At 42.4% G+C, this 17,328-nt stretch overlaps 1 protein-coding gene across 4 annotated transcripts in view; it reads right to left on the reverse strand.

The window, feature by feature from the left end:
* The window catches only part of RABGAP1 (RAB GTPase activating protein 1), a 74,549-nt gene that overhangs the window by 16,281 nt on the left and 40,940 nt on the right, over nucleotides 1-17,328 (reverse strand). For all 4 annotated transcript variants that reach the window (XM_054997433.1, XM_054997430.1, XM_054997431.1 and 1 more), the window contains exons 14-15: nucleotides 4,262-4,375; nucleotides 2,870-2,944 (exon numbers count right to left, since the gene is read on the reverse strand). In XM_054997433.1, coding sequence (XP_054853408.1) covers nucleotides 2,870-2,944; nucleotides 4,262-4,375 — 189 coding nt within the window. The remainder of the gene's footprint in view (nucleotides 1-2,869; nucleotides 2,945-4,261; nucleotides 4,376-17,328) is intronic.

The following is a 17,328-nucleotide window of genomic DNA, read 5'->3' on the forward strand; positions in this document are numbered from 1 at the left end:
GCTCCCAGGACATCCACAAGCAGCCCCCAGAGGATGCTTTCTTTGTTCCTCCTGCCTCAGTTTTGTGCCAACTCCTGCTGGTCAAGGGTGTAGTCAACCACAGCAAGGCCACCTTTAGCTGCAGAGCAGTTGTCAGCTGCTAGTGTGACAGACTCTCACTGATCCAGAATCTTTTGCTCTTTTGCCAGGAGGTTGCAGCCAAAACCCTCCACCGTCATGCATCATTTTCTGTTCCAAAGCTTTGTTCTTGGTTTCCCCAGCATCACAAAGGTTTGTGATCTGGACCAACTTATGCTAGGGGCATCTGCCTTGTGATAAGGGAGCACAGCTTTTCCAACCCTGTAGGTGCTCTTTCATAGACAAACAGGCAACGCAGTTCAAATATCTTTGGATTCAATTCTCTCTCTCTTGGAAGCAATGTTAAAAACCACCCCAAAACAGATGCAAAACTCTACAATCCATCCAACACAAAGATAACCTCTCTAAATAAATAATAGCTGTCCATATGCCTGTCAGGGGTCAGAGGACTGGCAACAGGTGGCTGTCAGGACTCCAATAGGGCTGACTGCCACCCCTGAACTATTGCTGCACAGCATCAGCCAATACAACATCCTCTGGATTTCTAGGAATGGGTCTCTTCCAAACCTATCTTGTTCATGATGCTGCACTCTCCTGCATTGCACTGTGGTGGCAGCAGCTTCTCCTTTCCCTCCTCTTTCACACTAAAGAAGAAAAAAGAGTTTCTTTTCTCCTAGGCAGCTGCACAGGAGGTCCAAGCTCTGACGGTGGCTCAATCCCCTAAGGAGGCCACTGGTGCAGCTCAGAGGGAGGAGACAGGTGATGGCAGCTTCTCCTTACTGCTGCTGGAATTGGGCCCTCTGGCCCACCCCATCTGCTATCATTTGTTGTGAGGCACCTTCCTATCTGTAACTGTGGCAATTCCTCCTTCCCTTTCCTTAACGGAAGAGGGAAAAGGCAAAGTAGCCATTGCTGACTGTTCACTTGCCCACCTGATTTCTTCTAGGAACAAAATGGCAGCTGCCAAGACCCAAAGAGGAGGGGTGCTACCACCTACTTGTGTTTCTCCCACCAGCCCCACTGTCTATTGCCACTCATTTGTCAGCCAAGGCAATGACAGTTTCTGTCATTCGCCTGCCTCTGCCTGAAGATTAGGAAGAGAAGGAGACTACTGGGGGACCTACTGCAAAGGATCCCTTACAGCTGGAGCTGTCCTGGAGGAACAAATCACTGCTAAATCTATTAAGGCATTTCAAGTCTTCCCTGTGAATATGCAAAAACACGGTGAAACAATCCCCTGCCTATTTGATGAGCATATTTGTGATATCCTTTTGCATCTTCCAAGTGTCATGGAAAAAAATGGCTGCTTTTGTTAACCTGGCAGGATGTCTGGCTTTTTGGAGAAGCATAGAGTCATTTTATATTTAGGACTGGAGGATGGTACAGCCATCATTCAAAAGAGGCTGAAGGGTTGGGAAAAAATCTTTTTTATTTTTGTGAGAAAAGGAGGTCATTGATCTGAACAACAGCCTGGCCCGGAAGATCTGCACAGTGTCATTCAACAACTGACAGCACAGATAGCTTATTAAAAAAAGAACAGAAAACGGTTTAAAAATATCTTTAGTGGCAGAAAGAGAAATTAACTTTCGGGGGGGGGGGAATGCTGTACAAAAAGATCAGCATTTCTGCACATGTGAAGGCTTCAGAAAGAAAGCCAACAAGTTTGGCACTGCCGATCTGGTTCTGGGCTCAAAGCTATGTAAAATTTCATACCCATGACCCAAAGGATCCATTCATACAGCCATTTCCAGCTCATTTCTGATGTGGTTAAGCTGGGTTGAAGAACTCTGAGCAGGTGATGGCAAGGCCCTCAAAAAATATATCCTTTTGCATACTGTGAAGAGAACTTCATGCTTATTCTGACATGGAGAGTGACACATTCCATGTCTTTGAACTGCACCCCCCACCCCACGTGCACACACTTTTATCTGTCATCCAGGACTGACTACAGCCGCCATCTGAGGTTTTCTGCAGTGATTACTTCAGTCAAGGATAACTGGCAAAAAGATATTAAACCTAGGACACCAGGGGAATAAAGAAAAAAACAAAAACACAGGTTGGCAACCACAGTACCAAACGCGCCCTGTTTAAATGTTGCCAGGAATATCCCCATTGGATTTGGAAGTCAAGCAGCCTGGTAGATTTTCTTCCTAGCTGACACTGAGAGCCAAGCTACAAGTGACGCCTTACGCAGGTTGGAGACTTGTCAGCTTACCTCAAGTTTTGATGGGAAATGTAGGCGTCCTGGTTTTACAGCTTGGTTCTCCATTACAGCTGCAAGACCAGGATGCCTACATTTCCCATCAAAACTTGAGGGAAGCTGACAAGTGTCCAACCTGTGTCAGGTGTCACTTGTAGCTTGTCTCTGAGGGGAAAAGGAATTAGGATGCTGTTACACCAGCCTTCAGGGGAAGCTTGGGAGACACAGAAGATACCAAAGTACAGGTGTGTAAATCATGCAGTCTACACTGTGTAAACCTCGCCGTCAATTCATATCTTCAACAAAAGGATTACTCTGTATACCTCCCCCTCACCTACAGGCTTTTCTGTGGGAGCACCCTGACTGCAGAACTCCCTTCCTGCAAGCTGCTCATCCAGTACCGACACTATTTAGTTTAGGCACCATGCTAAGAGCTTTTCTTTTCTCTCACCCAAGCATTTGGTTAGGTTTAGTATTTGTTTTGGTGGGGCATGACAGTAGGCTTTTAATAGGCTGAAGGCCTAAGCCCCCTTCCTTCTTCAAAATGATTTTTGCATAAGATTTGTTCTTCAAAGGAAAATAGAAACTCACGTGCAGAAGCAGCACAGCAGCAAGAAATGACTGGCCCTGGCAGTAACCAATCTCTTCGTCATAGACAGAGTAAGCCTGGGAAGAGAACAGGATGCCAATCAAACAGGAGTATCAAGAATACACCAGAAAACTCATCCCCACCTGATCCCACCTATGTATCTGGACAGCAGGTATCTAGGAGCATGAGCTTGCAGTTTCTAAAGTAAACCAATGTGGAATGGGCCTCCAGAGTTCCACACTGCCCTTTCTAAGAGCTTTACAGTTTGATGCAGGGATATTAACACAAAGCAAAGCCTTTAAGTTGTGCCCTTAAGTCTTTGATTTGAGTATCAATTATACACAAGCAATGGAGGCTTCCTCCAGACCTGGCGCATCCCATGTGGAGCTCATCATTTTTAATGGCGCATTTTGACAGAAGAAGTGCTTAGAGGGTGGCCAGGAAGCCAAGCTGCTTCTCATGCCAACCAGTCTCCTGGGGAGGAGGATGAGGATTTCTAAATGTGGAATTCAAAGAGCCGGAACTCCTGCCCCCGCATCAAGCCAGGAGATAGGATCAAAATGAAGCACAGCTTTTTTTACCTGCTAATTGCCTCCTGTGTTTCAATGAGCAATTTGATTGTGTTTGCAGTTTGCCTTATAATGCTAACGAGGAAGTGAATAATTGTGAGGTCTCCTATCCAGAGGAGTGCAGAGATCCTTTGCAAGATCCCCTCTGCTCTGTTCCCCATTGGCAGGTGAAACTCGCAAGATCAGTTAACGGTTTCAAAAACATGTTTTGAACCCAAGGCCGGTTTCCCCTTGCTGGAGAGGCAGAGGCACCTGTTATCAGATTCAAGCCACACGGCATTTCTACCACACATGTATTTTCCAGTAAGCTCACAGTTACCTTGAAACCATGCAAAAGGATTTTTAGAATTTGAAAGGTTCACTGACCAACCTCCAGCACTCAGACAAGGCCTTCCATCCACCAAAATGAAGCCAGAATAAAAGGTACGCACAGGACAAGAACGTTATATGAAAAGTGCCTGCAGAACCAACAGGTGATTTGTGCAAACCAGCCAAGCCACACATTGCTGGAGCAATTACCAACAGAACCCACTGTGGGTCTCCAGTACATTTGAGCTTGGAAACAACTCCCTCCCCCGTACCCAACATGGCTGCAAATCAATCCTGTGCACAGAGTCAAACAAGCAGAATCACATTCAAAGGAAATTTAACTATAAATATTGCACCTCACTCAACACCGTGCTTCAGGTTCTGGCTAACAGGATGGTTTTCCCCCCAAATCACATTAGCCTGGCATATAAGAGTAGACAACCTATTCATCTGAATCTCATAGCTCTGGTCAACAACTGCTTCAGCCCAGGACTAAAGGAGTAACATGTTCAATACCTTGCATATTTTGTACAATGAGTCCTGTCCATCTCCCCCAGTGTCCTTAAAGTAATCATGGGCAGGGAACGTACGGTTGATATCCCGTGTGATGGCACTGTCTTGTGGAGACTCCTGCAAAGCCAATGAGACAGGAAAAGCTGGTTAAATCCAAGGGCTACAGATGGGACTGGAACTAGAACCCTCCATGATCCGTCCCTCTTGAAAACACAACCCACAATACAAGAACTGGCAATTTCTCACCTTGTGCTGAAGTGTTCATATTAAAAGGCAATAAAGGGCTGCCAATTAAGACTGCCCATCCTACCTGTCAGTCGATCACCAAAGGAATCTGCCAAAAGGTGATATAACCTCTCGATCTGTGTTAAGGAAGAGCCAATTCCTGTGCTCTCTGGACCCTAACCCTACAAAGACCCCATATGAGCATCCAAGTCCCCCCAACCACACAAAAGACACAGTCAGCCATTATGTCATAGGAGCCTGACTCTGAACACTGAAGTTCATTCCTGGATTGAGGCATCTAATTTTTATTTCACTTTCAAATCACTTAGGCTTTTTTAAAATAGAGAGGCCCAATAAGGCTTCCTGCATGTCTTAGCTTATGAATGTCCGCTCACCATGGAAAGCAGTCTTGCAGCCTCCTTCCTTCTTACACTCAGCAGCAGCATGTTTCGTGATGTAAACTGCTGCGTGTGCTCAAAAAGAGGAAATTATAAGGCTGTGGCTGCTTTGGAAATCCTCCCATCTGACACTCTTTAACAAAAACTACCATCACTATACTCCAAGACAGGCAGCTTGCACTGCATCCATTTCCACACCGTGGCCAGTGCCATGCTTCAATTCTCCGCTCTGGTGCAGATACACGGTAGCACACACAGGCACAACCGCATGTATCCCCCACACCAAAGATACACTGTAGCTGCGGAATTCACAACCAGGTGTGAAAATCAGGCTGCAGGGGCTCTCTGCTTTGTGTTCACAGCAAGTTTCTAGCTGCTATGGCTACAGAGAGGACATGCCTGTTGAAATGTTATTTCTGCATCGTATGTTTTTTTTCCTACAAGGGGATCCAAAACAGCTTACACCATTGCTGTACCACAACCACCCTGTGAGGCAGGTTAGGTTGAGAGAGACTAACTGGCCCAAGGTCTCCCAGGGAGCTCCCATGGCAGAGTGGGAGTTTGATCCTCGGTCTTCCTGAACCCATTCTGACACTCTAGCCACTAGCAGGCGGCTGAAAAGGATTTGCAGACACCAGGATTAGGGTTTTTATGCCCTGCAGAGCTTCTTGTTAACCATCCCCCAGTCTATAGCAGAAGCAAAACAAATTCTGCAGAAAATCTATGCAAATTTGTAACTTTTGAATTTTCTCTGACACAAAAACGTGACTTTAACTATTTCTTGAAACACAGGGTGTTAACAATATTCCTGTCTACGAGGCCATGGAACAGTCCACCTTAGCAGAGCCTTATCTAAATAAGACAGTCTTTATGAACTTATCAAATTACCCTCATCCCCTGATACCTGCATTTTATTCCATAATTTTCCCTAAAACTTGAACAAGAGTCAGCCTTAAAACTCCAAGTGATGCCTCAACTAGAATGAATTTTGGTACCTGCAGTGAGAAATGAAGTGGACCAATGGCCCATCTAGATCTGTCAATGCACTTTTACTTTTCAAGCCCCCAAGCTCTGAAGATAAGCCTCACAAACCTCTCTGCACAAGATCAAACAAAACTCATTAATCAGAAGGTTTTGGTTTTGAAAAGCTCTGAAAAAAATAACGAATAAGCAGCTATTTGTCTCTACTTTTTATTTTACCAGAGGAAAACATAGCCCAGCTTGTTCCTGAGATTAACAAGAGCAGCCTAGGAGGAAGCAGAAGACTGGACATTCCCAGGCAAGAACCGCCAACTGATATAATTCCACATCTTGTCATGCTCTCCACAGACTATGTTACAACTAACTTTGGTGGCTGGAGCCTAGAAAATTAATAGTCATGACAGAAGGTCTCTCTAACTCTGTTCAGATGTAAATGACCAACTGTAGCTTGGTGTTACAGGAACAAAACTTTAAAGTCTTCGGGATCATGTGCTCAGTTCAGAAATCACCGTGATCTGTGCTTTACTGGGAACCAGGAAGTCTTCAGTTTCCAAGCTTTACTTGAGAGGAGGAGGGAGGGTGAGCATGCCAGACCCAGGAGCCCAAGACACATTACATACATCTTTTCAACAGGCACAGGGCTGCATTTAAATGCAAATTAGGCTTCACTGGTACGAAGTTTCTAGCCCAATGCACATAACCAGTCTTTTTTGACTCATGGAGACAATATACATGAGCAGAACCATGCAAACATTAAAGTCTATTATTTGGGGGTGTTAGCTATAGTAATTCAGTAAGGACTTTGAAGTGGGAGGGAAGAATCATAAATCTTTTAAGATTTGGAAATATTTAGCACACCCACATTTTGAAATCCTAGGTTTCTAACAGCTTTTGATTGGCAAAGGAACCTCTCATTCAGAATTAGGTCCACCTTTATATGCGAATAAAGTCCCACTAGCAATCAAGCAGGGTTGTGAACTGTTGTAGTGACTTTCAGTACAACGTTGGTGTAGTGACTTTCAGTGAGAGGTTCGTATATCTCCTTGCTTTGCAGTGGCTTCAGAACTTGGCTCTGGGATTCTGATACTATTCCATTCTCCTGCAGCTGGAACATGTTGTTTGTGGACAGAGGAAAAAAATGTACGGAAATGATAACATTTTTTAAAGATTTTTTAAAAAACAGCACTAGCTGGTCTAAACAAGTGTACCACAGCCATTGTATAACCCCCATAGTTCCTATTTTTATATTCTGTGATGAGAATTGGCTTGCTGGGCTATTTCTCATGCTTCCAGTGGGGGGGCTGGGGAGCCAAAAGGAAACCTTTGCAAGCACACACCCTTCGCAATCTTGAGGTTGAAAATAGAAAGCGATAAATGGCAGGAAGAAAAAGAAAGCAGCAACAACGAAAGCGGAGTGGAAACCTGCCATGAGAACGAAGGGGGCCAGCAGAGTCAAGATGACAAATTTCCCAGTATGCCTCCTGGTTAGTCACTGAATGGGAGGGAAGTCGGCAAGCTGAACAGGGAAAGCTGGAGATTTCCAGGTAGTGAACAAGGTTTAACGGTTCAAGAGGATCATTTCTCTCCAACCCCAAACCAGATTTCAGGATCCCAATCCCCTTCTCAGAAGTACAGTCCCCAGGGATCCTTGGTGGTAAGGCAGTAAGTATTCACCATCACTCAGTGTGGGAATTGCGACCAGCTTAGTTAACTGTCAAAAGAGGAACATCCAAATACATGGAGGAGAGTGTAGATTTGCCAACAGCTTGCATCCAGGACCACTAAATGGAATCTCCATGAAAAGACAAGATGCCAGGCATCAAAAAAGGTCCTCTCCACTCATGCTCTGTTCAAAAGCTTCCCAGAGAGATCCAGCAAAATAAAGGATTAGTTGGATGGTGATCTGATCAAGCAATACTGCTCTTAGGTGCTTAAAACAGCTTAAAAACTTCTTGCTTGTGCCTTACATCTAAACCACCCAGGCTGGCTATAACATTTCTTTCCATTGGACCAGGAAATTTTTTTTGTGCAAGCACAATGGAGGTCCCATCCAGTCCAAGGGATCTTGCATAGTAGAAAACTCCAGTTAATAATGCCCTAAGTCATCTTACAAAATGGCCTGGAATGACTTCCAAAATTTGGGCTGGTTTCCATGGCCAGGGTTAAACTCATAGGGTGTACATTGTGGTTTGCTGCTTGGTTTTGCTTTAGCACAACCATATATTAAGTGGATACTATTATTTTTCTTTTGATTTATTGTTTTGGTGGGGGCAGCACAGGAGAAAGAAGCTGAATCAATACAATAAACATTTCTTCATTCTGTCTCATACCAAGCAGCTGCACTGGGAATTATGCTTGGGAAAACAGAGTTCTCATCTTGCTAAGCTCAACCACTTTCAGCATTGGAAGCAATATATGAGAAATGCAAATATCCTAATGCCAAAAAAGTTATGTACAACTAGCACACGTTAAAAGAAAATATTTACTAGACTGTGGCTCTTGAGCCCACTTTCCATTGAATAACTGTGCCCAAATCCGTTTGAGACAAGTTAAAGGATGGGTAGCCAGCTGCTGTTTGATATAATAATGCTCCAATATGACATTGTTTCAGGCCAAATATGGCAATAAGTCCGATTCTAAAAATAAGAGTGAATCCTCAAGTGATACCCAGCCCCCCTCAGCTGTGTTCGTTTCCTTTTACGGCTCAAGTTTCCCACAAGAAAATCATAAAGAGGCACTTGGTACAAGAACAACAAAAAGAGATAATAACAAGAGTTGCCCTATATCATGTGCAGATTTTAAAGCATCCACAAAAAATGGCTGGTCACTGTTTGTATGCCAGAGACAAGAGACAAGCAGCTGGATCTTTCCATCTCAGAGCATTTAATACATAGAACAAAAAAAGAGAGAACGGTGAAAAGCACAAGCAACGAACCCACGACACTCGTGCAAGAATGCAGCCATACACAAAGGCACAGCATAAAAGACAAGATACGGAAAGGTTTATTTTAAATAGACTTTGAGAACCAGTTTCTAAATCAAGGACCAAGAACACAGGAGAAAGTCCATGTGTAAAAACATACGCAAAATAAAAACTTAATGTCATCAACTGCTAGAATTCCACATCTCCAAAATCAATAGCTACATAATGGCACCGAGTACCGTTTCCTAAGTCATAAATCATACTGGTGCGGGCTCCGACACCAGAGGTGGCTGTCTGCACTTTTTCAAAGGAGAACAGAATCCTCTAGCATTACAGAAATTTCTGTGTACAATGCTACATGCCACCTTAGCGGTAAAACAGAATGTATCTTGAAGGCAGATTTCAATTTTTAGCATGCAACAACGGGACCAAAAAATGTTAAGGAAGTATAGAACGTTGCATTTGGGGAAGTTCCGCTGATTTATTCATGTTTTTTACCAGATCGAGGATTTGGTTTGGAGGTGGAAGAACCAGGTTCAAAACCCTCCTTAAAAGTAAATCTTAACAGGGAGACCTTATCAAGTTCTCACTCAGCCTAGTCTCCCTTGTAGGATATTACTGAAGAAAATATCAGTGCTAAAAAAGGGGGAAACTACCCACCAGTAGCGAAGGAAGAGTAAGGGAACTTTCCCCTCACCACTTAAGAGCCCTTGTTTGGAGCTCCCAAGGACATACCACACCCTCACAAGAGAGCTATAGCCTAAGCAGCATACATCAGACTTGGAAAAAATGTACACAGCAATGCTTTTGTCCTCCAGCCTATACACATTACTGCACAAAACTCTTTTGGAACTGCAAGTGTTTCTCAGCTGAGGTTTCCATTGCAGATGGATCTAAGACTGAAAGGTTTCTTTCAGGAGTAGGGCCTTGCTAGTGGTTGCCCTAACATTATGGAATCTCCTCCTACAGGATCATCTCTCTCTTTAACTTGCCTTGTTTTGGAAGCAGATGAAGACTTTATTCTACCAAGTTAGATTGAAATCTAACATATTCGAAATTGGATTATTTTATGCTGCTGAAGATGTATGGTGCCTTAGATGTCATTTAACTAGTTTTACTACATCATCATTTTTAATATTTCTGATTTTTAACTTGTGAAGTGCTCTGGGGACTTTTTGGTTTAAAAAGTGCTATAAAATACTGTCAATGAAATATTTTAAATAAAGAATAAACAAAAACTGGCATCCTGTATTCAATACAATTTATTTCATATTTAAAAATATCTGCATGTATTGCTATAAATAGAGAAGGTATTGGCCAAAGGCTTAGCCACCAAGAAACCTCTCCTGGGTCTTTGTAATGACTATTTTTCAAAAAAATGTGTTTTTTCAGCCACCATAGCTCTCCTCAGCTGTCTCAAGACATTATAATACCTTTGGCATGTACTCACAAAAAGTCAATTGATGACACAACCATGCCAAGTCTTGTAAGCAGAGAGGAAGGTTACAGTGACTGAACCTCTTTATGTTGGGCGTACAGACCACCTTCATGTGGCCTGGTGGTGGGAAGCTCTGTATTAGCTCTTAAGTTCAAAATCATCCGCTCCAAATTTTTTTATATTTCATTGTGACCAACAAATCTAGCCCCCAAATATGACAATTTTTCTTAATTTGAGGCCCAGTAATACAAAGCAGTTAATGCTGATAATGACTGCTCCCTCAGCCATCCAAAGAACATGCTAAAAAAAATGGATATATATCAAAGTTCATAAACACACACTGCTGAAAGCAAATAATGAGTTCACCCAGAATGCATCTTAACAGACTTAAGCAACTAGAGGGAAACCTGACTTACTTTGTAGCAATGGGGAAGAGAAGGCAAACAGCACTTCTACAGAAAACCTAGCCATTCCTGGTTTCAGGCAAGCTAACTCTTATGATTTCAGCTATCAGCCTCTGAGCAAAATCTCAAACCCCTACTCCTAGCAAGAAAACAAGTACTATTCCTACTTTAAAGGCACTGGTGGAGGATAGAGTCATTTGAAGCTTTTAAAGCTTCCAGAGAGTAGCAACTGGCAAGAATGCAAGAGATTTTGCAGACTAGTTACCTGTTCCTTTCCTGACAACAAATGTCATTTTTACCTTAATATTTCAGAAAGCTGCACGCTCAGGGCAAGCAAAAAAGGGTTGTACATTGCAGAACTTCTCTGATTGCTAGCTATTGGACCTCAAGAGCCAGGTAAAGATCAAAAATGTACAATTGGCAAACGTTTAAAAAACTCCAGAGAGAGAAATCACTGGCTCTATATACATACTAAACAAAACTGCCAGACCACAGTGTTTGTTACATCTTTCTCTTCAACTGTTTTTGCACTTTTTGCCAGCATACTGCAGAGGGTTACCTTTCAGAAATGTTAGTTCCTCAAGGTTCTGCTAGATACTCTGGACCTGCCTCTTTCCCCCATCCCAGAACAACAGCTTTCTACTTTCTGTAGAATAAATTTGTTTTGTCCGTCTGTCCTTACACATTGCAGAACTGAGCACTTAGATATAGAAATTACCTGGTTAGCATATGTTATCCCTTAATAAAATTTCCTTTTAAAATATATATGCATTTAATTACTTTTCCAGTTGTAACCAATGGTACTGCTTATAATTCAAGGAATTGGCCTGGGGTGACCAATGAACTAAATCACTGATCTTCTACTAATGCCTTGGTCCTCAATCAGGTTGGATTTAGGCAGCATCATTTGATATAAAGGAGGTGACTCTATCTGGGATCACAAAACACTGATCTAAAGAAGCTGTCAATACCCTGTCATTTTGTCACCAGCCCAATCTGCCCCTCAAAATCTCTCCAAATCCATCTTCATTCAAGCTTGACTTGAAGCCAGAAAACAAAAAAGAACCCCATAGGAATCGGTGCCATGGCAGCACCATTCCCGAACCTCAAAACTCCCCCTTAACCATAGGGCTCTCAGGTTGTCCTAGAACTCCCCCCCCCATTCCAAAATACCATCATCAGGAGCTACTGCTGCCATAGCACCAGCAAGCAGAACAAGGCCCCAGGTCAGGGTCCCTTCATGTGCCAGAAAAGACTGATTTGCACTTGATCCTATGCTACATTATAGCAAAGAGGTCGGAAAAAGAAACTATGAGAAGGCATTCCCTTCACTCGTCCTAGGGCAAGAATGCAAAGGGCTCTAGAGATAAGCACCAGCACCTTGAATGTAATCAGTGCAACTGAAACAGGCACATATATGGTCTCTGTAGCTAAGAATTCTGAATTAGCTGAAGCTTCTGAACAGCCTCCAAGGGCAGCTCCACAAAAGCAAACTGCAGCATTCCAAATGGGAGACTACTAGTGTGTGCACCCACAGCGACCAAATACTTCTGCTCCAGGAAGGAAAATAGTTGCCAAATCAACTGAAGCTAATCATATGGGTCCTTGGCCACAGCCTCAACCTGAGAATCCAAAAGGAGTCCTGGATCCAAAATATGAATCCGATCATTTGGGCTCTAAGAGAGTCCTAATTCATTGTGTCAAGGCAGCAAAATTAATAGTTAGCACATCAGAATGCCTTCTGCTGCAGAACACAAACCTTCAGGCTACAGAGCAATCCAAGAATCCATTGATATGCCTGCAAAAGCTACATGACTAGAACAAAGCAACGGAATTAGCTGTGGTGTAAAAGGCTGGCACTATTTTAAGGTCATATCATCAAGTCCTCAGAAACACTCCTTGGAAACATCTGAGCCAGCAAAAACGCATATTTAGGACATTCATCTTTACTGTAATTATGAGGTTACAGTATATCAGAGTTAAAATACATTTGGGGACAGGGACAGTCACCTCCAAATGCATGACTGAACAGGAACCGGAACTCCTCAGCCCTAAGTCATCATGAGATATTCTAAAAATGCTGGCTGTCATACAATGCTATCCAGTAACAATACTTTCACAAGAGAACTCAGAATGTGCACTTAAAATGACATCAACACATGTAGGAGGGGGAAGAATAAGTTGAAAAGAAGGCTGAAGAAGTATATGTCCCACTTTTCATAAAGATTTCAAAGTTGTACATAGCATCCATAAAAAAATTCTAAAAGTTGCTAAATAACATTAAAAATACACCGTGGTTTGGATCCAGTGGTTCCCCTCCTGCTAAGCGAAAACTCTCTTCAAATGGAGGAAGAATCTTTTCCCAGTAGACAATTTGTTGCTTAGTAGAAGGAAACTCTAAAATAATAAAACCAGAGTGTTAGAAAAAAAACCAAAACTAGAATTCATAAAGGATAGCAGAAATAAATATGCTTTCCCTTCCTTGTGGAAAGGAAGCCAAGCAAACTGTCCACTACAAAGCTCAGAGAAAGCTGCTAAGAAATCCCCGTTCTGCATAAAGGCAGAATAAGTTGATACCTACAGCAGGGCCTACCTGGCTGATGTTTAGATACCAGGAGATTCATATGGAATAGGGCAGAACCTTAAATCAAGTCTCAGCACACGTTTATAATTTAAGAGACAAACTATATTAAAATACATTAAACTACATTTAAACAAAATTAAAATTAGCCAAACTACAAAAAGCCAGTATAAGAAAGTCCATTTGCATAATAAAAAATACACAGCTTTACATTACTGATAAGTGACTGAGAATCCATAAAATTTCTGCAGCCCAAACACTGGTTGTTGCAAGCTCTTTATTAGGAAGTGGCACACAAACAAGATCACAGTAACCAATTGATATACACAAAAGCACCCTGTGTGATTGTTTTAGTGGACTAGCATAAATCTGCACATGGTTCACACTTGGATTACACACAACCATTCACTTCTATCATTTCCCTTTCTATAAAGCATCTCTAAATAGCCCTCTGGTGGTGGAAAATGCTGTCACGTCACCAGAAATTTCTGGTGACCCCGTACGGTTTTCAGGACAAGAGACGTTCAGAGGTGGTTTGCTATTGCCTGCCTCCACATAACCACCATAGATTTCCTTGAGGTTTCCCATCAAGCACTAATCAAAGCTGACTCTGCTTAGTTTCCAAGATCTGATGATATCAGGCTACCTTGGGTCATCTTTAGTCCCATATAGATACTTGCCTGCCACTCCTTTCTTAAGCTAATTATTCTAGCATTGGACCTACCCATCCAATATATGAGCGCACATGAAGCTGTCTTATACTAAATGAGACCATCGATCCATCAGTCTCAGGGTGAAGTTTTTCCACATCTCCTACTATCTGATCCTTTCAACTGGAGACGCTGGAGACTGAACTTGGGACTTTCTGCATGCCAAGCAGATGCTCTACCACAAAGCCACAGCCCCTTCCGTTATCTTGATTTTTTTAAATCTTAATTTTTAAAAGAACTGTAATTAGTTTTGTACTAAGCCACATTTGGCTTTGGAGCCACAGGTTGCCAACCCAGGTATTATTTTTTAAACTTAATTTATAATTTAATGTTAATATCTACTGTGAATTAAAGGGTTACATTTCTTTTCACAAAGAAGAGAGCAAGTATGTCACAAAGCAGCCCAGGTAAACCAGCTCTTCTCCAAAAACAAGATGCACATAAAGGCTGCCTGTGCTTAAGTCCTGTGAATGCTTGCACCCACATGAGATTAACCACTGCTTTTTTTAAGAACATACGTTTCAGGCAACTTCTTCAGCAAAGAGGTAAAAGTGACAGGAGGACTAATAACGACCTGACAGCACAGGCAGCTACTGAGTGAAGTAAGGCCTCTCTTTCTTAGCCTTGCAAATAAGTCAAAATTTTATCCTTTACCGCTTGGCACAGAGGGGCCAGATGGTGTTTCTTCTTCAGCTCCCCAGGATAGTGTTACGAGGACTGCACTGCAAGGTGTCCACTTGATAACTAACACTGCCTGTTCTTTGTACAGCACTTTCATCGTATAAGCACTTGATTATGTTCGGCTTTGTTGCCCTCAACGCTCTTCTGGATCAGACCAAGGTGAGTTCTTTTACTTCAGTATCCTGTTTCCCCACCCTGGAAGGACCACATGAAGAGGAAAAGAGACTAAAAGCTTAGCTCCTTTTGTTGCCCCCCCAAAACTGGCATTGAGAAGTATCCTGTCTATTAACAATGCAGTTTCATACAACGTTCTTGGCTAATATACTTCAAAAGACCTTCCATCAAGTTTTTATCACTCATTGGGTATGAAAGCATCTGTAGAAGTCTATGTAGTTGTGGGGGGGCAAGGAGAGAACAGGGCTACTAGTCTCTCCTCTACAAATTTGTTTAGCTACCTTTTAAAGTCATCTGAGGCCTGGGCTAGACATGTGGCATAATGAGGGGCAGACTGGGCTGTTCCACTTCAGATGGCAGGGAAGGGATTACATTTCTCAAAATTCCCCTACACAGACAATTCCCTGGAAGAAGAAAACTTGACCACCATGTGAAGTGCTAGTCTAAGAAGCTTTGTCCTAGAGGTGTTCAATTCTTATTTATAGGGCTTTTACAAGGACAAAACACTTAGAATGCAGATTTATCACCTGCAGCCAGAAATTATACAACCCATTCTATTGTACACGTAGACTAGACCTCTGATCTAGTAGTCGTCACCACTCCTTATAATATGAACCCTACTCCTAGTTCACATACAGGAAACAGAAGATGAATAGGAGTGACTTGTGAAGGCTGGGGTAGGCTTGACTTTCACAAGTCTCCTGCATCTGCTTCAAATAAGTTAACTTTCTAATGTTACACCACCATGTAGAACAGGGCACATAGCTGCACTGATGGTTGCTGAAAACATGCTGATGCAGGGTGCCTGAGCCTACTTGGACTTCCCTAAGAAGAACAGTTTTTTTGCTCCATTACTGTCTTAATTCAGCTATTCCAGGGTCTGTATACTTCTTGAAGGGCTACAAACCTTCTCATTGGCATCTTAAACCTTTTCCATATTATTGGCCCAATTTCGGAACTGGCAGACTACTTAAGTTCTGGAGGCTCCAATTTTGATTTATCAGTGAGCTTGAAGCATAGAGAAAGGTCTCACTAAGAATTCAGAACTTGCAAGAGTAAGAATAACACTGATCTATGCTACCGTACAATAGCTTTTCTTCCTGGGCTGAAAACAATGCCTCAACTACATATTTATCTGTGTAGCCAGCTCTGCATCACCATGCAAACATGGAACTGAAAACTAAAAACCTTCCATCATTTCTATCGCTCACTGTGGATGAAAGCATCTGGAGAAGTCTATGTAGTTGGGTGGCAGGGGGAGAGACCAAGGCTACTGACAATCAGGAAGTGGGGTCTGAGGGTTTGGTATGGCTCACTCCCCCTTCGCACAGCAAAGAGAACACAGGGTATGTGACACTTAAGCACAAGTACTTGATTTGCACATTTCATAATGCCATCCTATCAGTGTTTCCTCAGGACTAAGTTCTGCTTTTTTCACTGGGACTTACTATGAAGCAAGCATGTTTGGGATTGCAGTCACAGTCTGATGCAAACAGCAGACCCTCTGGCAATGCTACTGCAGGCAGAATCACTGCAGCCCCTCAATAGAACATCTCCTCTCCTGGGAATGCTGCACACAGGAGAACCATCACACAAACTAAGAATCACTTCAGTTCAGCACATTCCTTCTTAAGATACTTTACCTGTAAAAATGGAACAGTGAGCATTACTGGGGCAAAGGAGAATGTTAAAACTACCTTTGTGAAATTGTGGCTGCTCTTTCAAAGCATGATCACACATGTATGCAATACATACAACCCATCTTCAAACAAAATCCACTGAAATTGCTCTTCTGACCCTGAACTATTAAATATCTGGTTTACCTAAAGTAATCTATGCCTGCTTATTTTGAGCAGACATTACATCTTCCCACCCACCTACCCTACTAGCAGAGGAGGCAGCATCTTACTTTGCCAGAGGCCTTAATCAGAAACTCAAATTTGTACTTACAATTGGTGGTTAAGTTGCCATAGCTATTTAGGTGTCCTTTCCCCCTTCTCCATTCCTACTAGCTCTCAGCATGCTAAATATCAGAACAGTTTGGATTTTAAGATAGCGATCTCTTGGTTGTTTTTTTGAGAATTGTCCTCTCAAAACAAAAATAGAGAGCATTCCAATTGCCAGAATAACCCACTGCAATTTCACTCCATTCTCAAACTGTTATCACAATTTCAAACTGAGAAAAGGACAAATATTCTCTCAGCTTATAGGAAAAAAATACTTTATTCAATTGCTAGATTTGGTCTGCACCAAAGTTATCTTGTTACTACACAAATGTTTTTTTAAAAAAAAAGATGCAAATACTGTACTCTAACTCACAAATGAGCATCCTAACAGCAAACAGGGCACTGGGGACCACAGCAACTTTTGTCTTTTAAAAAAAACACACTGGGACAAGGGGAGTTGATCACATGGTCACACCATTGGCTTGTTGCACACTGAAATCAAACATTCAAGTGTTCACATTATTTGCGATAGTCCTGAAGGGAAAAAATGGAGCTAGGAAGAGAAGAGAGAACAAAATCTGACCCCTTGTCTCCATTCTGAAATATACT

The sequence above is a fragment of the Eublepharis macularius genome, chromosome 14, assembly GCF_028583425.1.
Source record: "Eublepharis macularius isolate TG4126 chromosome 14, MPM_Emac_v1.0, whole genome shotgun sequence".
NCBI lineage: Eukaryota > Metazoa > Chordata > Lepidosauria > Squamata > Eublepharidae > Eublepharis > Eublepharis macularius.